This window comes from Phasianus colchicus, chromosome 2 (assembly GCF_987193195.1).
Source record: "Phasianus colchicus chromosome 2, bPhaCol1.hap1.1, whole genome shotgun sequence".
NCBI classification, from domain to species: domain Eukaryota; kingdom Metazoa; phylum Chordata; class Aves; order Galliformes; family Phasianidae; genus Phasianus; species Phasianus colchicus.
In genome coordinates this window covers 26,910,119-26,936,542 of record NC_143437.1, presented here as the reverse complement: position 1 = coordinate 26,936,542, position 26,424 = coordinate 26,910,119, and the positions used below count along the sequence as shown (strand labels likewise).

At 40.5% G+C, this 26,424-nt stretch overlaps 1 protein-coding gene across 5 annotated transcripts in view; it reads right to left on the bottom strand.

Annotated features, from left to right (window-relative positions):
- Positions 1-26,424, bottom strand: part of TTC7A (tetratricopeptide repeat domain 7A) — a 163,581-nt gene that overhangs the window by 34,754 nt on the left and 102,403 nt on the right. For 4 of the 5 annotated variants that reach the window (XM_090135176.1, XM_031594530.2, XM_031594524.2 and 1 more), the window contains 4 exons: positions 20,864-20,980; positions 17,366-17,463; positions 12,395-12,529; positions 1,281-1,483 (listed from right to left, as the gene is read on the bottom strand). In XM_090135176.1, the coding sequence (XP_089991302.1) occupies positions 1,281-1,483; positions 12,395-12,529; positions 17,366-17,463; positions 20,864-20,980 (553 nt within the window). The remainder of the gene's footprint in view (positions 1-1,280; positions 1,484-12,394; positions 12,530-17,365; positions 17,464-20,863; positions 20,981-26,424) is intronic. The other variant, XM_090135177.1, reaches the window with a different exon arrangement.

Genomic DNA, 26,424 nt, shown 5'->3' with positions numbered 1-26,424 from the left:
ACTGAAATGAGAAGACACAGTATGTGGCTTTGCTCATAAAGTAAGACAAAAATAAGAGAGATTTATACCATGTTGGCATCTAACTCAATGGCTTCTCTGATATTGGTTACTTGTCTGAAATCATGACAATAACTAAGCAAAGCATATCATTCTGTCTTTCTAGATTGTGCAAAGGTTGGATCACAACCAAGTAAATACTATTGTCCCATTAAGCATATGAGTATGGTATATGCATCGCTGTTTTCTGTGACCTCCTCCTGACAAATGCAGTAGCTATTCTTTTACTGGTTTTGTAATGAACATAAGTTCTTACAGCTTTCTCCTCCCTTGACTGTAGAAGCTATTATTTTCTCTTGATCATCACTTCAGTGTATGTTTGTCCTCCTGTGCACTGATAGCCCTTCAGTTTTGGAGTTGTCTGCAAACCTTATCAAGCTTAAATTTACACCAGAGAATACAGGTCTGCTAGCAAAGACATAAAGTAGTGACATGGATATAGGGTTCCTGTAAAAATTAAACTGGTCAAGAAAGTCTTATAAAACCCAAGAAAGACACAATAAGGGCTATAGTTAACAAGATACATCATTGATGAAATACAATTAAAAGTTCTGATTTCATAAATTAAGTGGGTGTTAAGCCTCCACAGAACATCTTGTATAATAATAACAATAGCAATAATAATAATGAATTGACAGCAACAACAACCTGAATGCTACAGGCCTTGTGTCTGTAAGTTTGTTTTAGGGATGGTTCAACAGCAAAAGATATTTGTCAGATAGGAATGCTACAAAAAAAAAATCCATGAGCATCAAATAGGGAGTCACTGCTCCTACAAAAAATTGGAGTTAAGCCTCAGCTTAAGACAACAGTTTTATCATAAACTCAGTTTGTCTTCATGTGAGTAGACACAAGACTCTGGCTCAAGGTTTACGAACCCCATATATATCTATATTGCTGTTTAGTTCAGATCTTCTTAACATCAATATGTTCCTTATTTAAAATGCATAACAGATAGTAGAAAAAGTAGTAAGGATGATAAAGCAGAGAATTTCTAAAACTATCAGCATTTGTCAATTAAAGTATTTATTTTTGATCAAGTACTAATTAGTTAAAAACATTTGATCTAATCTTAAAATAGATGTTCAGGCTACCCCATTTATCACTTGCTCTAAGGATTAGGAAGATAATGGCATTCAGAGCAAGCACGAACCCTCTTCCGTCTTATTACAGTTAATCATGAATGCACATACTATAATGGAGCTGAGCCCCTGCAAACTCACCAGGCTGTGCATAATTTCGACTCCATCTGGATTCACTGTGAGCGCCTCATCATACAATTGCCTAGCCACCTCCAAATTGCCTTTCATCTCTGCAAGCCTCCCACGCATGTACAGTACAGCATGAGATGTGGGGAAAAGACTAGCTGCCTCCTGGATACAAAAGCCTGCTTCTTTGAGATGCTGTTGTTCCATGAAAAGTTCAGCTGAAAAAAATAACACAAAAACACCCTACCATTAGTTGAAATAATTCAGACACCTTTCTTCATTTTAACTATGTATCATCTTCCTTAAACACATTAAACAACAAGGTCACCATCCTGCACAGTGCTTTCTATGATTATTTAGTGTTTATTATCACAAAGTGGAGACAGCAAATGGATATTCTGTAATGTTAAAGTCTCTACAGACTTTCATGAACCTCTTTAGGTGTTGAGAGAGAATGGCATTAGTGATACACCGGAGTGCTTCCTCAGAGGGGATGTAAACATGTGCTGAACTGAGCTCTGAGGAAGCAGGGCTGGTGGCCACTTGGAGCCATCATGTGTGTTTCCAAGTAATCTGTGGAAAAAGAGAACAGAATAAGCCATTACTGTCTACTGAGTAGTTTAAACATGTCAGAGTAATAGGATACATCTGACCAAGCTGGATGTTAAATAACTTATTCAAAAGAGTATTTCCATATTTAAAAAAAATAATTAAAAGTGTTTTTCCTCTGCTTACTTGTCTAGTTTACGAAATAGCTGTTTCTGAAGTTTTCAAAGTCTCCATTAAAATCAAAAGGCTTATATCACAAAGACTTATTTATATTGCATATTCACAAACTCACCTCCTCACACATATTCTACAGAAATTAAAAAGGAGCTTTTAAAATAGACTGCTCAGTAATTTGCTTTCTCATCTCTTGGCAATGATGCTGGCATTTTTCTTACAAAGGCACGCTGAGATGTTTGACTGTCAATTTGTTTTCTAATCAAATCTTTTCTCAAGTTAAACAAATTTCTCAATGTATTTCATTGTCAGATTTTAGAACTTCTCAGAAAGTTTGTACGCACTAAATTCTAGCAGCAGGCTTCAGAAGTGATACTCCATTTTCATCAACACATAAATGAAAAGGGAAATTGTTTTTTTATAGACAGATGTGTGTATATCCATGCATGAACATAAGATAATTTTCGCACATCAGCCACTGCCATTTAGTCCATAACCTGTTAGCATCCTATCCCTTATCACTGGAAAAATTCAAAGTCTCTTTTATTTTTTTTTAACTGATGTGGTAATGCAGTAGGTATTGACAGCTCTAGAGTTCAATTTGAAATGACAAGTTCAGGCTCCAGAGTTAGATAAACAATTCTGAATTTAGATCCAACCTTAAATGCCCTTACTTTTAAAGGTAGTGAGTGTTCTCAGAAAGTTTCTGTGAGGGAGTAAAGTAGCTTTAAAAATTAGGTCTCTTGTATAGCTCTTAAACTGCCAGTTTCGGCGTGCTAGGAAGGCCAGATGACTCTGGGGACTTGGCATACTGACATGGAGCTTGTGAGAGGCAAGCAGGAGAGCATCCCAGCACCAGTCCTGCCTGAACAGGGGAGGCTCCTCCTCGGCGCATCAGACGTGAGCCTGGGAGCACAGCTAGCTCTGCTGCTGGCATGCTGACCATGATGTCCACTGAGATGGCAGCATGGCTTAACCCCCAGATCTAAGTGCTCCTCCTGAGAGCAGGGTGAGACAACATCAATAAAAAGCTGGAATATTTCTTAGCCCTCCCAAAATTGTACTTCAGATAAATATCCTTCTCTGAGGCTGTCAACACGAGTACAACAGCTCCTTGGTAAGAGCAATGTACTTAAAAAGTGACTCATGCATTTCTGTCTGGTTAATCATTGTAAAATCTCAGTATGCATCCCCTTCTTCGGCTCCAAGATGGTGCAGCCACCTAACAGCAGAAAGGGAGGCCATCCATCTTGTCAAGCTGAGTATGCGCACAGCCTTATTCAAGAGTCTGTGGGAGGACAGCATTTTACTTGTGCTTCCCAAAGAACAGAGCATTTTCCTGCCAAGAGCTGCGCAGCAGCTGATGCTGTACATGTGGTAATAATGAGGATGGAGATGTGCAAAGTGACGATTCACAGCCTGAAGATAAACACTTCGTTTGCAAAGTTAGCACAGCTCTAGCAGCACAAAAGAAGAGGTGAAATCCTGGCACTGCTTGAAGGCAGCAGAAGTTCTGGCTACTGCTGTATCAAAATCTCTATTAGCAACTAGCAGCATAATGTGACTTGTTTAATTTCAAAAAAGCATGAGGAGCAAGGTGGTTTAGATGTGAAATCATGCACAGCCTGTGATTCAATGCATAGAAAATAGGGAGTACTTATTCTTTCTTTCAACGGTGCCTGTAAATCTTCTTCGGTAATAACAATTATTTAGAGGAAGTGCAACAACATAGAATCTGAATAAGATCTACAAATTGTATTTTATGGTACAGTAATGTAGCATATTAAAGTTCAATCCATTTCTTCACAGGCTCAATAGTCGGTAAAAAACGATTTAATGGTGTGGGAGGCCTAATTTGCATCAAAAAAGAATGAGAGAGGTGCTTGTGGGTTACAAGCCGCAAGCTGGGTTACCCACCCAGCTAAAAATAAACACAAAGGGAAATCGTTTAGGCCTGCACTAAAATGTGCTTTCTGTAAACTCATTTTTTTTTACTTCTTTTGCATACTCATTTCATTTACAGACGAACAAGCTGTGCTTACGCAACACGGAGTAAGAACAGAGGCAGAAATCAAAACCAAAAACCAAGGATTCAATGAATTTATCACAGATTACCACTCCCACTTCCTTAACAGTACTGGAAGTACTGAAATGCCTGCCTTTGCGTTACCTGGGTTAGCAGCTTCCTGTCTGTTTGGTTATTCAGGATATCTTCCTGTATCACCTAATCATGTTGTACATAAAAACCTGACCAAACAAGCAGCATTCACAAAGCAGTTCTGTATAAGAGACGTGGTACTCGATGCCTCTCCAAAGCAATCAGCATTTCCTCAGGGTGAAACAGGTAGACAGGATGTGGGATTCTCCATGAAAGGTTCACTGCTTCAGAGAAGCCGTTTATCAACCTCAAGCTGTTGGATTACATTGTTCTCAGTGCTGCCATTCTTTGCAGCTTTGAATTCAAAGGCTATCTCTACAGGCTTTCTTCCTATCTCTTACTTAACATCATCTTGATGAAAGCTTAAATAAGTTTCCAAACTGTTTTGAACTAAATATTACTAAAAGCACTCGCAGTGCTACAAAGCACAAAAATAATCATCCTCAATGCACTACTTCCTCCACTACCCTCTCAGGAAGAATGACAGAAACTGAGCACAGCTGACTGCCAGGGAGTATTTGAGCATTTTTGCCATAATTACTGAGACCTTGAGCATCTATCCAACTGACTCCAAAAACCAGCCTATAAAGACTCATTTCTTTCCTAGATCCACCTTATGCTTCACACAGCTCCCAGATCTACTTCAAAGTTCACACATGTGCTCCCTTGCAGCATTGTCCATCCTTCTCTGCTGTCATCTTTTCTTGTGGCTTCAACTTGACTTGTGTCCCCAATTCCACCTGATGCACCAGCCTTAAGGCTGACTTCAGCTCACGTGAGCAGATCGCACCTCCATCCACACATGCCAGTAGCTCCTAATGCAAGCTCCTAGTTTTTCCAGTTGTGTCTGCTAGCACCTTTAGCTCATCTATAGTGAGGACCCTCAGTCAAGTGAGAACTGCCAGAAGCATGTCATCTACTCACTCTCCAAGGACAGGTAAAAGATGCACAGACCAGGAGCGCTTGCAGAAGACTGACAAAGCTGGGCCTCCTGCGGTCAGGCTCCTCTTTTTGTCTCCAAGATAAATGACTTGCCAGAGTTCTGCTGAGGAGTCCATCTGAGCAGCAAGGCAGTGTAATCTAGTCATGTCTGCATCACAGTGCCAGTCTGAGGAACGGAGTTGTCTGCCATCACCTTGAACACTGACTCTATTCCCTATTTCCTAAGCTTTTCAAAGCAATGTCAAGAGTGATTGTACTTGTCACCACAGAAGCAGCAACAACTGTAATTCTAGCCAACAAAATAAAATAGATTTGAAACATGTTTCTGCAGTGTGAAACACCCAAGAGTTAAAATCTCGTTCCTTCTGAATCACGTTCAGTGTTATCCAAGATGCAGCACTTACTCCCACAAGCAGACTGTTCCACATCACCATTCTGTGTCAGCCCAATTCGCTCTCACCTACCCCAAAAATACTACTGTGTGACATGGCCAACACCATGCCGCCAGATGACCAGCAGGATGGCACACTGGGGAGCAGTCCTTCACACCCGAAGAAGGTGAGACAGCCTGCAAGGATGTGTGGAGAGGTGTTTTTTGTTCCACAGAATCCATCTGCTTGCAGGATCTATTAATACTTGTTATTGCAGCAGCCCACAGCCAGCTGGAAAGACCCACTCCTCTGAGACAGCTCTTTCATCAGTGAATGCAGAGCTATTACCATGACAAAGGGTTCTCCCTCTGTCTTTTCTTGCTGTCAGATGACGTTTAGTCATCGTCCCTTATTATGACACAACCGTGCGTGCAGCAATTCGCAGGCAGATCAGATTCAAGATTCATGCTGTATCCCAATGTAATCACTTCATTTGATGAAGCCTTCAATACAGAAACGAAGGAGAACATAACCTGCCACGTGTTCCCATCTACCTGAGCTCAACCACTAGCTCTTCTGAATGAGGCAAGAGATGTAGATTCTTAAAAGTCATTCTTGCAAGCAAGCTGGTAGCTAACTGGAGCCAAGGGACCTGCTTTAAATTTCCGAGCTGCAGGTCTCCCAGGAGCTGAAATGGCAAATGGGCTTCTTTAATTACAAGTGCAGCATTAGAGCAAGCATTTCTGGAAAAGACGCAGAACCATCACAAGCTACTCTCTATGCTAAATGGTGCAGTCAAAAAAATCATTTGAAATACAACAAAACTTGCCACAAGACACCTGGTTCCTCTACATGTAGTGGGATGGTGCTCACTGGTGACAAAAGCATTCTTTCTCAACTGGGAGAGTTGGGGGAGCAAAATCAAAATGTTGGGAGCAAACAAAAAATGTTTTAGGCAATAAGGCCACCACTGATAATGGTAGCAAAATACTGTGGGATGGGCATCTTTTTTTTTTTTTCCTGTGTCCCCTTTTATAACACTGATTACTGGCTATAGTCAAAGGAAATACTTCCAAATTCCAACCTAGTTAAGTATAAATGCCTATCTTCTGTCCCTCATATGGATAATTGTCCTGTTGCTTTCTTCAGGACCAAGCATATTTTGTCACTAGCCCAAAAGGTGCCAAGCAGCTGAGAAATGCTAGTATTTGGTACCCACTGCCATTCTGTGGGTACTGCTGGCAGTGCAGCAGGTTCCCCTCCATCCACTGGCAAAGGATCCAGAGAATGCTTAACAAGGAGCTGCTGTCTGCTTTCCTAACAAGTGAGAGTTCACATACGTGAGCATATGCATGGCCCAGATATTGAGAAATGCCACGTATGCTTTGAAGACCACCCATGCCAATGGATTATCAGTCTGCAAAGCTTCACATCCTGCTCTAAGCAACGAGAAACATGCAGAAGCCTCAGGAACAGGAGAAGCAATCCAAAATGCCCAGTATGGATAAGAAGCAGCCAAGAATGCTTTTGACTCCTTTAATTCTTTAATTCATATTGTTGATAAGAAATAAACAAAACCAACCTGCAGAGTGTGTATGAAGACCTGTCTCCCTGAAGACACTGAGTTTGGAAAGAGGTAGGGAATTTGGACATCTTTAGCCTACACTAAAAAACCAGGCCAGAGCTCGCTAAACCAGAACCCTTAGCAGAGCCCTGCTGGCTTATTAACTGCATCAGTAATATTTCAAAGGGGACCAAGCCAGCTCACTTCACCATTTCTACCTCCAGTATGAAGTATTCCTAATCCCTCCTAGTAAGTAAACATTGTAGGTCAGTCATTTGCAGTACACCTTTACTTCTCTCAGTATCAGCTTCGTAGTAAAACATTTCCTCCTGTTGCCCCTCACTAGCTTCCAGCTTCTTGCATTGCCCTGTATCACTGTAAAGAGCCAAAAAATCATGGAGCTCAAGAATCTGAGCAATAAATGGGGAGCTCTAAAATTTCAATGAACTTTAAAAATAAAAACACACTGAAAACAAAAACCCAAGAAAAAGTAAAATATTGGAATTGCATTGCAGTAGAGTATCTGACCTCAGCTATTCTGCAACATCAATAAAGATGTCTCCCAAACCTGATAAACACCTTTAATATCTGAGCTTATAATTTGAGGGCAGATTAGGATTGCTAAAAGCTTAGAAACGGAGAGCATTTAATTACACATTGGAAGCTGTGCAAACCTAAGCTGTGCTGGTGAGCTGCTCCCCTTGCTGTCCCTGGGCTGCCCCTGCCCACGTGTGGCTGTGGCCATGGGCCAGTTGGGGTTGCAGATTCCAGCCCACTGGCTCCTACGACATTTTCTCGTGGAACAAAGCCCATCTCCTCTAACACAGTTTTTTTCCCAGGAACTGGCCCACGCTGAATAAAATAAATAAATCACAAGCGTTTTGTGAAGGGAAAAAAAAATATTCCTGCTGTACATAACTCAGGGGAACAGATGTTTTTCCATTAGCTCACTGTTCCCTGCTACACTGGCTCTCTTTACATTTCTTGTTTATGGCATGTTCATTAGAATATTTTTTCTAAACTTCTAGCACATTAGTGAGCCAGCAGGTAGCTCTCTCCAGCCCACTGTGACTACAAAGAACAGTTATCAGGATGATTTTTCTTTAAATGCTCCTTGAAATAAGCTTTAGGTCTACCTGGTGAGGTTTGCAGACTGCATTCAGCGGGCATTTAGCCAATCTAAGATCAAATTACCAGACCTACTTTGCTGTGAGTGGCCATATTTGGTAAAGTACTGGGCTAGTCAAGAAGCTCAATTGTCAGATATAAAGTACTGGCAAAGACAAACAAAGTGGACATTGTAGTTAAAAGTAAAGCTTAAAATAATATAGCAACGGGAGCTGGAGTATTTGAACTCTTATTAAACTGGCTTGCAGCATTCTAAAATACTCCACATAAACAGAGTATACTATTATTACTGCCTGGAAATACACTCACACGTACTTTGGGCAAGAAATCACTCGTTACCGAAGAAGTTTAAAACTACTAAAACTATTTACTTTCAGAACGACTCACTTTGCTCTTCAGGTCAAAAGCAATCTTGTAAAAACACGTAATGAAAGTAAGTTTTGGTCATAAATCTGAATCATTCCAAACATATTTTCTTCAGCCAAACAGCATGATTGTATTTTTTAAACAGAAAGGAGGAGTACTGGCATAATTCTGTAAAGGAAAAAAGGAACAGAAACAGCTACTAGCTGCATTCGTCTCGGTACTCTTATCACCAGTAAACTCTAGTATTCTCGCAGCTCCTTCTGCTCCAAGAAGTGGAAGGAGTTAACAAACTACCAACGCCATGGAAGTTCTCTCAGGCCTGATTTAACCTATCAGTCATGAAAGGAAGAAAAAAAAAAAATGGGCTTATGGATCACATAAAGATCATCTCACCTGGAGCTGCACCACAGCAGAACTGTGAACTGCTGGGAGCTCCCTCTCCAAGTACTCCCTGAAGTAGGGCCCTGACACAGGGCTGCTTTCAGACTTGGGCCAAGAATAATGTTTAGGCTTGTTAATGTAAAACCTAATGAGATGACTCTCCCCTTTTAAAAAGCCATTACATTTTAAGAAGCTGCGGGGGGGGTTATTTTTAAAAGGGACCAGACAAGCTGTATTAATCACATTCCTTGCTGAAAAACACTTGAAAACAGCATGCCTAGTAGTATTTCCCAAAGCATGCCTCTCCAAGACCATCTCTGTTGTCTTTGAAGACCCCTTACTCTTCCAAAGCCAACCGTGACTGCCTGCAGGGGACAGGAAGGTATGGAAGCCCTCTAAAGAAACTCCCTGATGCAGATGAGATCATTACATTCTCCACTGGCCATACAAGAGATGGGTAGACATAAGATAAACAGTGACAATTTAGTTTTATGTGGATATGTGAAAAAGGAGAAGAGGACTTGTTCTAGAGACCAAAGATGCATCAATCTGGTTGCTTACCAGAAGTTACAAGAAGTTAGCTTGCCGAATGGCCAAGATGAAGTTCATGAAACACTGCTGCAGGGAAAAACAAAAAGCTGCAACCACAATGGTGCAGCACATGCAGACTTTGCAGTTGCACTGCCAAACTGCCGCTTTATTATTTTCTATGTGGCTGTTCATAAACCCAGAAAAATTGCAGATGAAAACCACAGGTCTATGCCCTCTTATACACAAGTATTTTTAGCACAGCACAAAAAAGAATAATTATTTGGGCAGAATTGACAGCCTTGCCTTCAGTAGCTGTTAACTGCAGATGTTCTTGTGCACTAATTATGGAATGTGTTAGATAAGAGATACATCAGGAGCCCAACAAAAGCTCCCCAGTTCCAAGAGACTGAGGATGCTTGTGCAAAAAGCAGGCTAGCCCTGAACTCCTACTCTAGCAATGGGTAGTTGGTGATGCTGTAACCATTCCCCTATACTGGCACCAACTAATGACTACCACACACTAGCATTACGCCTGATAAGCTGTGCACTATCTCCTTAGTGCGAGCTGGCTGCTGTAGACTGCAAAAATAGCCTCATATAGCTGTAGGATAGTTTGCTTAGTGTACCTCTCTCCAGTGAAGGCTGAGAGAACTCTGCCTGAATTCATCAGCTTTTATGTCCTGGGATATGAAGAGGTATGGGACCTGGAATGGCTCTGATGGAACCCAGACCAACAGGCTCACAGCCTTGTGCTCTGCATCCATACCACACCTGCACACAGACACATGACCAGCTGCATCCTCCTTGTGTCTGCGAGAGACAGATGCTTTGTTATTAATTTACTGTAGTATGAGGGTAATGATTTATCTCTATATAATCTCTATGATTTTAAAGATTTATGATTAACACTAGAAAGGTTAAAGTGTTAATAATGGTAAAAACAGCAGCATGCAAGTCTTTTCAAAAAGGCAAACAAACATTTCCCTCCATTTACAGATAGGAAACTGAGGTATAAAAAAGCTAGGCAACTTGCCTAGAGTCACAAGATGAGTCACTGACTGAAAAAGGACAAGTCCCAGCTAAACCTGATAGAAATCTACAGCACACTGATGTGGCTCTTTCATAAACATGAAGTGACTCCAGATGCAGGCATCAGAAGGTTATGCTAATTGCTTGTTGCTTTCCACAGCTGTTAATTTTGCGGTGAGCTGTAGCACAAGAGCATGTGATGACCTTAGCTGTTGTTTACAAAATATTTCTATTTTGGAAGTTATTACCTTGTAACTATTCCTGTCTTCCTTTCCTTCCTGATAGGATAGATTTTGACACAGAGGGCCAGTGATGCTTTTTTAGGCTATTCGAGTCACTAAGCCCACCAAGACCACAAAGATGCATCCATAAAATAACTGGCCTTAGTAATGAAATCACAAAGCAGTCATAATATATACTGTCAAAACATCGATCCTATTTCAAATCCAGTTAAATTAAACATGAAGAAAAACAAAGTTTAAAATAAACCAATAGGACAGAAAAGTTACAGCTTATAATTTCTGTCTAAAAGAATTAACATCTCTGAGGAAGGCACTCTGAAAAGTAATTGTAGCAATTCACAGCGAGGTCACAGCAAGCACTAGGTCTTTATTACTTTTGTCTTTTCACACAGCAGCAAAAATAAGAACTGCCTCCACTATCTGCAGGATGATGGACAACAGACACCTGACTTCTCATCACAATAAACTCTCTTTTTTTTTTTTTTCAATCCCACCAGCCTCCTGGTCAGCCTTAAATCAGAAGCATAAATGGAATAAAAGAAAACCCTGCAAGTGATTTTGAGGACCATAGTACAACAGTGAAATCCTAAGCACATACAAGAACATGTGATAGACTTAAAGGATGACGCACTCCATTAGGTAAGTTCTTTTTTTCTTAATAGTTAGCCAAATTGTAACAAACTGAATGTCACATATTTTGTACCAGAATTGAGGTCTAATTAGTAGAAAATGGCCCCACAAAAACAGCTATAAAAATCCTTGCTGAGAAGTAGCGTGAGACTACCAAGTTTTATGTGAGAATTGTCAATTGTAGACAATTGATAGAATTTGACAAGTTCTCCTGCATACGTAACGGTAAATTATCAGCAACATTCTGGTGTGCTCTGCTTTTTTCGTGTTGCAAGCGGTAGCAGAGGCATCTAAGAAGTAATCACAGCACTCAAACGTTATTTCAGACACACAATGGCAGGGCCTAATTGTGGAAGAAAAACTCTCTCTCTTAAAAGCAAGACTGCGGGGTCAGAATTCCTTTTACCAGTCCTGAAATGCAAATGGTAGAATGTGTCGTGCAACTCTCCTCCTCACCAAGGGCCCTATATAAAACCCCTTCATGAGTTTGGATGTCACCTCTGGGTAGAGATCCTTCTCAATATTCTCCTTTCCCTATCTGAGCTTTGCTACAATATGAATGTTTCAAAGTGATGCACAACTCTTTCAAGTCCTTGGGAGATTCAAGCAGCCAAGAATAAGATGAGTGGAGGACTTTTTCTTGTTTAATAATTTTCACTTAAAACTCAGGAAAAACTGGAATGCTGTCAGCCTAAATAACATTTAATGGGTTGTTTGCCCAATCATGTTCAGCAAAATGAAACTAATTGCTACTATCAAATGACATTTCTTAATGAAGAACTGCTTCCTCTCCTCATTTAGAAACATATTTTAGTTATGTTTGAAGTTTTCTGTGTTACGGAAAAATAGAGGTGAGCTGAAAAATCACATTACTCCAACATATTATTTGTTAACATTTAACCAAGCAGTATTTCAAAAACCAAGTGGGATAGATGGGCAGATTTACTGTCGGTGTAAGGTATTGAAACAGCCCTGATTTTAACTATTCCTTAAATACTCATCTCATCTTATTCACCGCTGGAAAGTGAAGGAATTCCAGGTTGCCCATAAATACAAAAACTTACCAGCTTGTAGCCAGATTTGTTCAAGAGTTGTCCATAGCTGCATAGGTCCTTGCTTCATCATGCTGCTCCGCATTGTTATTTCAGATATGGCTTGTTCCATTCTTGATGCAGCAAGGGAAGAGGCCCGCTGTGATCCTATGGACCAAACAAACAAGAACAGTAGTTGCATTTTATACTGTGGCATATTTGGCTCATTAGCTAGGCAGGTCTGATTGTCTTCTCCAAAGCCTCGGTTTTGTGTCATCAGAGTTACATTGAATTCTGAACTGGAGAAATATGCCCTATAAAAGGTTATTTTATTGAAAAAAAGACTGTATTACCCATGGACTGCACCTCAAGCAAGTGAATCAAGAGACAGTAATTTTATAAAAGTCTGCTTATCAGCTTCATTGAGGAAGCAACTGTATTTTGCTCATTTGGATAGTTGAATTCTATCATCAAATTATTTCCTAAGAATATTTATTAGTAACCTGCTTTATAAGCATACCATCACTATACAACTGCAGAACGTGGCTCACTAATGTAAAATGCTAGTACAGGACTACAGAGTAGGTCAGCAGCATTCAAAGAATGCAGATTTCAAGTGACATCAATACTGTCCTGTTGGTTTAGAGATAGCGTGGTTTTTCACTTAACCTCAGGGAACAGAGAGTTCAGTGCTTCGACTGTATTAACCTTTAGTATGTGCTGTAACATTTAAGTAAGAACAAAGGATTCGGCACCCACAGCTCGGGAACAAAACTTCACATCAAAAGGTGATTCCAGAAAGAAGGTACATGTTCTCAAGTGTGGTATGCAGTCGTTTACTGGTGAGCCACCCTTTCACAGGACTACCGAGAGGACAGTCACAAAGCATGGAGCTATGAAATGAGGCTTCAGAGCTGGCTTTGTGAAGTTTTGAGAACTAAATATTTTGGTGTATATAGGTTTAATGTGATTTTAAGGTTAATAAGCTCTTTCTCTAGAGAGCTGTTGTTGACTAAAGCACTTGGGCTGATCTTGTAGATGACAAGATCTTGGAGCTAAAATCCCATGTTCTCTCACAGTAGCCCTCCAAAAAGAGCAGAATAACAGGTAGTTGGAGAAGCTGGGGTAGCTCTGAGCATGGGAAAGGAGAGAAGGGCAAAAGCCTGTCATGGGATATATACATTAAGCAGTCTTTTGAAGAAGACTGGCATGTTTTTCCAGATGGAGAGGGCTGAAGCTAAAGCACATCTTGACAGCTGAGCATCATCTGTGGGGGCCATGGCGTCAGCAGGCCTCTGTGCACCCCATGCTCCTCTGCAAAGACTGTGCAGCCTGGGCAGAACACTGCCCACAGCTTTTATCAAGTCAAAGCCTCCGAGAGCATACTCTCTACAGAGAGTCCACAACTGCAACCCAGAGCCTGAAATTGCCACGGGAAACACTTGTCCCGTTATCTCACTGCTAACTAATGTCATTCATTTCCAGCAGCAGAACTTCAAAACAGCTCCCCAGCGCTCAGCACAGGCGCCTCCCACAGCTCCCTTGCAAAATGCAGAAGTGCTCCTCCTAAATGCATTTTTAACATTCCTGTGTGTTTTCAAAGACATTCCTGACCTAATGTTCCAAGAGATGACAGTGCAGTAATGCAGTAACTATGGCTCCAATGGTACAGTAAAAGCCATTCCACATTGTATGGAGAATTTATTGTAACAGTTTATTTAACAGATCAATCTTCTTCTGCCTGTTTCACTGTATGGAATTCCTCCCTCTGCCCTGCCCACTCCTGCTCATCTCTCCCTCATTTAGGAGAAATTTCACTGCAACAGGGCTCCCAGGAACTGGCAGGCAGAATGAGGTTGTTTAATGCAGGGAAAACAAACAGGCACTCATCTCCAGCTACCCAGAGCACAGGCAGCTTCTGTACAGCAGAGAGGCAACATGAAAATTGCCATGTGAACAATTATTGATGCTGTTTAGGAGTACTTCAAAGTCAGGGCAGACTCACATGGTCAAATTCAAACATGCTGCATGGGCTTTGTGGACTTGGTAGTCAGCCTAAGCAGATTCTTGTATTAGCACTCCTGATCAGAGTGGTGTGCATTAAAAGCAACATGCAGCATTACATTCCTCTGCCAAGGCTGTCCTCTTTCAGAGAGGCTTTCTGGAGCTGTGCAGCACCTATACCTAACACTGTTCTGACTGCAGTGAGTGGGCAGATGGGCTGTGCCTTATTCATGTCTGCTTGGGGAAATCCTCTTTTCCTTGCAAGTCAATGCATGGGGATGATGTCACTATGAGGGAACTCTCTGCATTTCGGACAGGTTCATGTGTTGCTACGGGGCTGAATGGCCACTTCAGGTCTAATGAAACATCCTTCCCTCACAAAGGCACCTTTAAAGAACATCACTATGAGGAATTTGAAGAAGCACAGGCTAGCTCCTCCTCTCCTTGTTAGCCAGGCAGGTAGCTGCTGAAGGCAGAGAGCCTGCAGCGTGACACTGATCTCTGTCCACTGCTGTGAGTGCTTCAGCCCATGCAGCCTTAAAAAGGGAACTCGATTTACTTAGCAATTTACTGCCTTTGGCAGTTATATGCAAAAAGCCTCTGCTGTAAATTGCTAGGTAACTTGGGCTTCCTTTTCATGTTGCAGTCCTTTGATGTTTCTTTTCCATTCCAGCCTAAACAAGGAAGCAAGCCACACCAGGCAGTGATCAGCTGATCTGTCCCCAGCCCTGCAGTCTCAGACAGATATGTTCCTTGCTCTCAGCACACATGTACATGGAGAGGCTCCATCCCAGCCCAAATCCAAACAGTAGCAGTTTGCTACTGCTATTTCTTCTCACCTCTGCAAGCCCTTGTAGGAAGGCTCCAATAAACCCTTTAAAGGCAGGACTTTGCTGGCTTGGCCTTTATAGACAAAAGGCATCTAGCCACAGACCTGACCCTCAGGTGCATATACCAGTGACCTTGGGGTGGGCTGAGGGCAGCAAGGAATGCTGCCAGAGCCAGAAGCAATGATAGCTCTCACACAAAATGCACAAAATGCCTATTCCTAAAAGAACGTAGAACTTTATAGGCTAAAAAAACCCCACAAAACCTGTCTCACGGAACTTAAATGTCAAGCCTGAAAATACATGCAAATGTTTGCATAAGATGACAGCACCTCAATTTGTTATTTTAGTGCACTTTCTTTCTCTTTTTAACAGCTCCACCAGACAGAATATAAACTTTGCATTTTACAACAAAGCCCTCTACACATTTTTTGAAAGAAATGATTAAAAAAAAATATTTCGTCATGATGAGCTCCACATAGAAACCCTGCAAAAACATACCTAAATAATTTTGCTACAGCATTGTTGTAAGATCAAGAAGGACTAAGTTTAATATTTTACATTTATGAAAAAACTGCTATGAGAATAGAAATGCACCTCCATAGATTTACTGGGCTTATGAGAAACACAGAATTCCCCAGCCTAAATCACTTGAGGCAAGAACATTATTAGATAAGACTAAATCACAGAAAGAATGAAATAGCAAGACAGCTGACTGATACCAGTGAATTTAGTTAGGAACGCTGCTTCAGTTAGGGGAAGATGAAGAAAATAAAGAGGAATTAATCTTCCTGGCAGGAAACCTAAAATTCTAGCACAGCAAATAATCTCATTGTGGCCTAACCGAGGGGGAGGCCGGTGTCAGACCCAGCTGCAGTAATCTCCCTTCGGTCACGGGGGGATCACAGAGCACTGTGCATTGCGGTGATACTGCCGCACGCTCCCTGGAGGCTGCATGCCGGAAACTGGAGCCCACTGCAGGCTGATGCCAGCACCAGGCCTCCTCCCTCCCTTCTGCTGCAGCACCAGGAGGCACAAGGGGAGAGCGACTGGAGCAGCGCTCTGCTGTCTCACCTCCTGCTTCCTCCAAAAAGGCCCCCAATTGGGACATGTGCCCAGCTGCCTCCAGCACAGCACTGTGGAGGAGATAACACAGGGAGTGAAGGCTGATTTGTCTGCCCAGCATCAGGGATCATAAGGGATACTTCTGTAAATCTTCACAGTGACCTTCAAGAGATTACTGTCTCAAATGATTTTGTACCAACCACCAGGAAACATTCACATTTGCTCCCTTTCCCATCACTTTTAATATGCCAAGCAGCGTATTATTCATTCCTTATTCATTAGGTAAACTCTCTTCATCCATCTGTGTTGAATTTGGTCTTTTCTCTTTCAGTAATCTAAAGAACTACAAAATACTGATTCACACATACAATGAGAAAAACAGACTTACACAAAATATAGAAACGTATCGCAGCAAAGGATATTACAAGGGAAAGGAAATAAACAGATTAAGAATTACATAAATACATGCGTATAGAACCAGGAAGATTACAATGTCATAAATACAAACCCTCAGGGCTCGACACTGTGAACAAAAGTAAGAGCAGACACACTGAATAATGTTTTGATGCTTGAGTGTTTGCATGCTCAAGACTTAACCTTGTAATGCTTTTTAAACCACTGATGAATATAAACAGGGGTTAAACACATAGAACTACAGAATGGCAGGGGATGGAGAGACCTCAAGAGATCACTGAGTCCAACTCCCCTGCTTAAAGCAGGTACCTTACAATAGGTTGCGTGGGTAGGTGTCCAGATGGGTCTCGAATATCTCTGTAAATCGAGACTCCACAATCTCCCTGGACAACCTGTTCCAGTGCTCCATCACTATTACATAAAGAAGTTCTTCCACATGTTTGAACACATTTGATTTAATAAAGGCCACATACTAAATAAGAATTTGTCATACTCTTCAGCTGTATGCACTGAGGACATTAATTCAGTTTTACTAGTTCTCAGACAATCATTAATTCCCTAACCTGAAAGCATGAGACTCACTTAAAATACAATGGTTTTAAAAGTAGGATTTTCCCCCCAAAGTGTTTCTCTACATGCACATGAATAGAAAGCTGATGTATTTAAGATGAGAAAGCACATATCATTTCCTCACCAGAATCATTATCATGAGCATCCGGGAGCGTGAGATGAAGTCCATTATGCTTTTTGATCACTGGTGTTTCAGTCACACTACTTCCTTTCTCAGAGCCACTGTAAAGAAACAAAACTGTTATCTGGCCATTTTCAGCAGGGAGATAATCTCCCCAAAGCAGGCAATAATCTCACCTGTCTTCTGGAACTGAAAACTTCAGGCGTTTCTTGAATGTGTCATTCTAACACCACCTACCCAGCAATGCATGAGAAATTTGGTCACTGAAAAACCATGCCCAGCAAGGGCTCCAGCCTGTGTGCTGCTTTCAGTTTATTTGACTGCTGTAATCTTTGCTGAACACTGGATGGGCAACATGTTGCCAGCTAAAAAGCCAGATCAGAGGAGGCCAACTACCATGTCCTGCATACAGAACCACTGCCCCTTGGGATTTTCTGTAGAAGTTGGATTCATGAGTGTGCTGCGCTAATCCTTTTGAAACAGACCAACCACTTTCCAAATTCCTTTATTTCGAGAAGATTATCTCCTCTCCCTCTTTTGTTCTATTTCAACAGAGAAGGAAGATAAAAGCTACCACATAGTACCACTTTATGAAGGGAAGCCTATTTGGTCTAGACTTCTGTCCTTACAAGGCAGTTCTTCAAAAGAGGAACTCCAAAATAATCACAACCCTGTATCTAATGATAATCACTTAATGTTGATCTCCTGAGCCTTCCTGTCACCAAAGGACTGCCACCTCTTTAGGATCAGATGGATGGTGATGATATTTCCTCTCACCATCCATTAAGAGACAAAATATCAAAAGGAAAAGCAACTGCCCTGGCTATTTTTACTGGCACACTTCCAAGCCTGCAGCTCAGCTTTTGAATAATATCCCTTCTATGAAAGGAGATGACACAGAATCGTGATTGCTGTGGATGCCCAGTCTTCCAGTTTAATTAGTCCTATGGTACAGATTGCATAGGGTTCCCTTGAATTTGTATTAATCCAGCAGAAGAATTACCTTGGGATTGGGATTTGGTTTTAAATATGATTATGCTGTTATCACAGAAAACAACAGAAGAAGATAAACCAAGTCTTGCCCTTGCCAACAAACAGTCTAGGACTGAAAGCCACTTACTGTCATTTGTCATACTGGTAATCGTATTTATAATAGCTAATTAACCTCTTACTAGGGCTTAGTGATCAAAAATTACACTTCTTGTTAGTGGACCATGAATTCTTGGCGACTGACTGCTCATCAAAATCTGGCCTTGACTAGGCCTCCCTGTTTTACATACTGGTTTCCAGACTGATATCCCATTTGAAATTATTATGTGGTGAAAGATAGAAGGGAAAATTCAATGCTTAGTCCTGTACCTCTGTCTTGCTCAGCCATCACTGACACAAGTGTCACTGCCTTGGCTGGAGGATGCTGGTGGAACAGCAAAGGTACGTGCAAACCTGCCAGCTTTGCTATATAATATAACTAACATGGTGCTTTGATGCAGCAGTCACCATGAGGTCAGTGTTTAGGCACATGGCCGAACACTGGTTTGGCATATAGTAATAGAAAGGACAGGCAAGGAGTCTGACAACAGGAGAGAAGCCTTCAGAGAAGTCTTGATAATGCAACCTCAGCTAACAAAATGCATCTCAGTACCGTCAAGGGGACTGCATTCTGAGAAAAAGCAGCTTCCAACAAAAGGAGATTCTTTATTCTGAAAAAGGGCTGAAAGCGAACTATTCCTTGTTGAAAGCTGCAGTACCAGGCCTTCAAGCAAGAGAGCCTTCCCAAGTACCAAAGAAGGCACAGCAGCCAGATGATTTGTCTTCCCCAGATGGCACTGGATGTGCCCATGTTTTAAAAAGGTAGTTGAGGCAGTGGATAAAACGGTCACAAAAATTGGTGAAGGAAATGCTTGACTGACAGACTGCAGGGGCACCATCAGTTCGGTTTATCAGGAAGAAGACAAAGGGCACTTAGCATGGTACATAAATACCCGCCAGGGGAGAAAGTAGGGAGAAAATACTGGGCCCTAGAAGACTCTGTAGACTAACAAAGTTATGATAAGATTGTGCAGCTGAGAAACCAGGGCCAGACAATGCAACCAAATGTAACTAAAGTGCAATTTAACTGTGGGTGATTAGCTACTGATTGAACTAGTAAAGAGTTTCGGGTGTAACAGTTCTCAACCTCATATAAAAACAAGCTTTTCTTTTCCAAGAGGCCCTAAACATTTCTGCCTCCAAGTCCCACTGATAAGAATTCTCTTTCAGTTCCTTTGAAAGCCCAACCCAGAATATTTTAAATATTTGTTAGCTGATAGTGCTGCAATTTGCATTAAAAAAGGTACTTCCTGCAGCACTAAAGCCAGTCAAAAACTGCAGGTACCAAGTTAATTTCTGCTACTTTTCAAGCACTATTTCCTAATGCAAGATGCTTTCTGAAGCATTTTTTTGAGAAAGCCAAAAAAATACTACTGGGAATAGCATGAAATACACATTAGAGGTCCTAAAAGCAAAAGCAGAGCAATTTGTTTTGTTTAGGCTTCTATGGCTAAAGCTCATCAAAAGCCCCTAAAGCTGTCACATCTTGGTTTTTTAAACATAACAGCCAAAGCACAGCTTGAAATCCAAATGCAATCCAAATGCTTGAAGTATTTGTCTGTTCTCCAACTCAGTCCCTTCAGTGTCAAGACTGCACCCCCCCACCTTGCAACAGTAAGTCACATCCAGTTCTATGTGTTCAGTGTGGATTTGATCACCTCCATGAGGACGACTCATGAGTGTAAAGATTATTCACGTGAGAAATACAAGATTGAATCATCAGCTAAAGACACGAAGGCCTATGGAAATCAATGATTCCAGCATGTAAGAGACTATTTCTAGTGCTGTGTAAATATATTTAGTGTGTGGTCTGCTGCTCATTAGTTAAACCAACACGGAATTACTAAGAATCCTTTAAGGACAACTTGTACCTAGACATGCATCATTCTGTACCACCATTCTAGTGTTTATAAAGCCTGTGTAAATGTACTCACAAACAGGGGAACAATAAAACTTCTTCATCAACTGGCTGCCATGACTGTTGCTATCAAGCATGTTGTATTTTCCATCAAACACAACCTCTACAAACATTACAAGTGAGAGGTAAGTATAGTGTTGGGATATTTCCAAGGAGTGAAGGCCTGTACATTGGTATCGTGACTGTGAAAATAACTAAGGGAAGAGGGAAGGAAGAAAATCCAAGCTGTTAACCTTCACACTTTCTAAACTCTTATCTTTTCTGGAGGGGAAGCAGATGACAGAAAGAGAACATAACTATAATCTCTTTCACCACTGTTCAAATGCTTTTTTTTTTTTTTTTAAAGTCATGGCTAAAAATCTACTTTTGTTGCTTGTTTTAGCAATATTATTTATTACCCTTTTTGCAAAGTAATTTAAGTATCTGGACAATTAAAGAAGATAGCTACATCCCCATTGTGAAATCTGAACTGTTGGACAGTGGAGAAAGCCTACCTGTGCTGTAAAACATTATAAGCCATCTGCCACATCTGCAACATACGCCTGCATGTCACCAAAGCCTCCTCAGGTCCTTTATGAATCCATTCCAGCTTCACTTTGGTGAAGAGCAAGCTGCAAGATGAAAAAGAACAACTTCTGTTTTATTGGCACTTCATAAATGTTGAGAATCAGTATCACTCTAGCAAGATCCTGGCAGCCAGCAATTTTTCTTTCTTAGTATGTCCAGTCCTAAAAGAAAACACTGGAACACAAAACATTTAATTTGGCTCAACTTTGATTCCCGACAAGGAGATGAGAGGATTACCAGTATTCCTCAGCTGCAGTCAGATTTGTGTCACAGATTTGGCAAGACAGTGTTAAAAGCATTGTGTTACAATGCTAACAAGGTGAAGCATACATTGAATCTCATTTTATTGTGGACAGCATTAAAAACAAAATAAAGAGGAACTGGCAGAACACAGAAACCAGAATGCTTTTTCAGCCTGCCATCCTCCTATGACAATGACTTGCATAATAAATATTAGACAATATGTTGGGGAAAAACCCAATACACCTAATATACTTAAACAATTACGTAATGCCTCACAGGAAGGAAACATTTCCTCTTCACTCCACCTGGCATCATCTTGTGCCCCTAGGCAAGACAGCTGATAGCCCTGGTATGCTTTTGTTCTACATAGTGTAAGAACAGCTACTGTTCTTGTACCTAGAGAATACCTACTTGCACAGACCATGGGAATTCTGCAGAATTAGGTCAACCTCAGGCTACAAGACAGATTCAGTAATGACACAACTCAACGCTTGCTGCTAGCATGGCTTTTAACACTATCTTTTACAAACATGTTTTACCTTTTTTAAGCGCCAAGATCATTGAATTTATTTCTTATGTACTATAATAATTTTGTCTTTTTGCCCTGAGAAGGGCAGCAAAACTGGTGAGGGGTCTGGAGCACAGGTCTTATGGGAAGCAGCCAAGGGAGCTGGGATTGTTTAGCCTGGAGAAGAGGGAGGCTCAGGGGAGACCTTGAAGCTTTTTACCGTTACTTGAAAGGAGGCTGTGGTGAGGTGGAGGCTGGCCTTTTCCCCTGTGTCACTAGCAACAGGACGACAGGGAATGGCCTCAAGTTAAGCTGGGAAGGTTCAAGTTTGGCATAAGGAAAAATTTCTTCTTCCTGTTCACAGCATCAGCAAGACACTTACTACAATAGTATCCAGTGTCTAGTTCTCATCTGCAACTCAAATTGGATGAGGTTCAGAAAATGGTTATACTAGTGCACTGAGCCCCCAACTGTGCAGTTTATCAGAGGCTCAAGAAGCTTAGTTGATTTAGTTTAACCAAGAAACAGCAAAGAAAATATTTTGCTTCAGCCTGCAATGGAGAAAATGTACTTAATAGTGAGGTTTTGATCTAACAGAAAATCAGAAGATTCAAGGTTTTATTGGAAGTTGAAACTTATCAAATGGAGGTAGTAAGTAAATGTAAACATGCAATTACGAAAGCAAACAACCTTTGCAGCATCTACCTTGTGTGTACAGTAAATTCTGTAGTCTTTAAAGTTTTTTCAGCAAGACAGGATAACTTCAGGAAAGCAATGATATTGGACAAATAGAAACTATGGGCTTGATGGAGAGGCTCACAAGTCAGATTCTTTGGAGTCTGTTCTGTGGAGGAATGGACCTGCACCATCACTCACTGCCCTTTTGGCAATTCATTTCTGAAAAATATTCTATCAGTCCAAGCACCTACTACCATGAACTATCGATGTTATTTTACAAGTGCAGAATATTTTTTTAAATTTATTTTTACTCCAAACTTTCAAGGTGAAAGACCTTCATAACCAATGTATGACATCCACTGCAGCAGAAGAACAGTGGTCAAGGAGACCCTAGGGCCTTGAGAAGAAAATACTCATATTATATCCCCAAATAACACCACACTCATGGATGCTAAAGGATAACACTCTTAATGTTAATCAAACAGAAGAAAATAAGAATGAATAATCTGTTAACAGTCCAACTACTATGCAGGAGGGATACGTTAACAGTGTTCCTCCTTCATTTCATACCTGTATGGATATAGATAGTTTAGTTATCCGCACACAAAATCACTACACAGTATACTTAAACATTACAGTTAAGCATTATGAAGGTGAATATTACATTCTTTTTTCCATCATTCTGCTGCTTTTACAGTGACTACATATCAACTTCTTTGGATGAAGATGCAAAATTCTATCTGAAGAATGAGAGCAACTAATGAAATACAGGAAAAGAGCAGATCCCTAACAAAAACGTAACAATGTCTCAGCAGAATATTATCAGTTGTAAGACATAGGCACACAAAGTTTAAAAAAAATAACAAAGAAATAACACAATTTTAGCGAGTGTCACTGCAATGGAACATTAGCAGATCTTAGAGATACCATGTACAGTTAACTGCTGTGGTAATGAGACTCTGGAATACTGCTGTTCATGCTATCATGCAGTAATATAATGAACAAAACCAAAAGGCAAACAAGAAGAACGTAAGTGGCAAAAGGAATCAAGCTGTACTGACAACAGTAGTAAACAGTGGAATTCAACATGACAGTTACAAGCTGGAAAGAAAATCATTGCATTATATATGCTATATGTTGTTTGCATTTCTCAGCTCCTAGTAAGTTCTGTAACAGTAAAACTAGATAAATAAAAATACAGAGAGACCACTGAAGTAGATGGCACAGTATCATTTTATTACAGAGATAGCACTCTTGCTACAAATAAATCTAATGGGTATTGTGTTGTATCAGCGTCTGCACACAACTCTCAGGGGCATAAACAAAAGTTATGTATGCAAAGATCTCACTTTATTGTATTTTCTTAATATCATTTTACTGTACTTTCGTATGATGCTTGTAATATTAAGCAGAGCAGACTCTTAAAGAGATTCCACATATAAAAATAGCCCTGAGATTATCAATATAGTCATTGTTAATTCTGTTAGCCTCTGAAAATGAAAACAGAGATTTGAGCTAAAGTAAATACATAAATTACAGGTACATAAGCATAGGAAAAGAGAGGAAAAAAACCTCAAGTCATTCTTGTAATGTGTATAATTTCAGGAACAGCAACAATGGAAAATAACCAGTGCTTACTCTCTTGATACTGGACTCTAAGTTCCCTCCTAACACAGGTTTTCTTCTAATACTTATGTGGGCAGTATTAAAAGCCTCTGTTCCCTGCCATAAGGTCAAGTAACTGCCACAAGTAAACATACTGATCAATCACGCAACATTAACTCTGTCAAATTAAAATCTGTATATAGCTGACTTTGTTTAGATAAATTCATTTGTGAAGCTTGAAAAATTAGATTTCACTATTACAGCATATAAAAAATGTGGATGAAGTTGGGAGATGCTATCTTTAGTAATAACCTACTGACTTTGTAGATGCTCTAAAAATATAGTAAGATTTATTAACTGGTTAATTAAGAGATTTTAAAGCTTCTTTAAAATGGAGTTTTTAGTTTTAAATGTAGTAATGATACATTTTTACCACAATGGGATCTCTATGTTCTACCACATCACAAGTAAAAATTGATACAAATACAAACAACACATTCAACTGATTTTGAGCTTGAGAGACTGAATTAGAAATAATGAGCATTATGTTATCACTTATCTATATGTTTTGTCATTCACTGGCTGCTTTTAGCCCTTTCAGTTCATCAGAGCTTGTCAATTAATGAAGTTAATTAATCAACGCCTCTGAGATTTACCAGATCAAGGCCATAATTCCCCAAAGTCTTTCCTTATTGACCTAGACTTTGCCCACCTACACACACAACTGCTGACTTATTCTGAATCTGCATACAAAGGAAAAACAGACAAACAAAAGTCTGTCACCAAGCACAGCAGTAATACGTCCCAATTCATGGAGACAATTATCAACCTTAGGATGAAGATACTGAACCTCTGCAACTGTTTGCAGTCTGTGTCCTTCATTAAATGACAGGATGCATGTGCGTGTCTGTTTGTGTGTGTTTACAGCCTTATGCCTGGAGGAAGAAACCAGAGTCCTGGTCACAGCTCTGAGGACAGCAAATGTAGTTTATCCAGTGACAGATTAATGGGGTGTTGGAACAGCAAGTGCCACTGGGAAGCACAGCCTAGCTTACCCTCCCTTACCTCTTAGTATTACATATGGCCCCTTTCCATACAGAAATACAAAGAAATATACCATTCCAGCTCCAATGAAAACCTGGGGGATGCCGTGACCTGAGTCCTCCCCATTAAGGTAGCAGATGCAAAAAGAGGCTACAAGTGGATACAGAATACAGATTGATTTAACAGATCTAGGAAGAGGAGGATGGAGAAGATGAGGTGAATGATGAAAGTTTGGGAATGCTTTTGGTGCATGGAGCTGGTAAGTGGCCTTCTCAGCCTGGAAAAGAGACTGGGAGAAGAGATGAAGATTTATAAAATCACGAATAGTGTGAAGAAAATAAGGAAATAAAAGCAGTGTGTTTTGTTTAAATTGAAGAAGTAGAGGATATCCAATAAAGCAATGAAGCTGTGGATTTTAAATGAGCAAGTGAAGTGTATTTTTGTACAATGCAAAAGTAAAATGCAATACCCATTGCTAGGGAATGATCTGGGAGCAAACACATAAACAGGTTCAAAAAGGGATTAGATAAATTCATGGATGACAGACCCATCAGAGGCATTAAACACAGCCTTAATGCAACGTCTGGCTCGGAAAGCCTCAGAACAACTCAGCTGACAGAAGCAGGGATAACACGAGGGGAAGGATCATCCCACTGCCACGTTTCTGCATACTTTTCCCTGTGCATTCACCAGATGCCCTGCTGAAGACAGAGAAGCCCTTAGTTTGATCAAGAATGGCCATTCCTACATTTTGAGATAGCATAAATATAATTACAGCTTGTATTCTTTTTATAACCCAGACTGTATGGTCTTGTTTTATCTGCCAATACAAGAAGAAAGTGTATCTAGAACTGCAGTTTCTTCACAGCGAATTAGCTGTTTAGTTTATCAGCTGCTGAGTTTAGCTACAACGGTGAGTCACCTAAACAAGCAAATTAGTTCAAGTTCTTTTATCATAACAATTAACCTTCCCAGAGCACTTGCTAAAGCCCTTGCCATATTATCAATATGAAAAAAATGGCAAAATTGGTAAGCTGCTCTTAATCTCCTACATTCTTCTTGATAACATCAACATCAAAGTTGCTGTCTTCTCAAATAACTCAGTGCTTCTTGCAGCCTCCTGACATTTAAGGGCACATTCTCTAGTTAAATTAATGCCAGCAGTGCTGACTGCAACCTCCTTTTATAACTTCATGCTGTGCCATGTAATCTATCACTTTCCCTACAAAAATAAATTGGTCATATACTTTTACAGACATACTGCCTATGGCTCATTGCCCATTTATCCCCACCTCCCCCCCCAATATCAACAAAAAATAAAGACAAGAACCACAAGCTTCAGCCCAGAAAAACAAGCAGATTCAAAGATGACACCCCTCTTTAGAATAATGCCCTGTTCAGAGCCCAGAT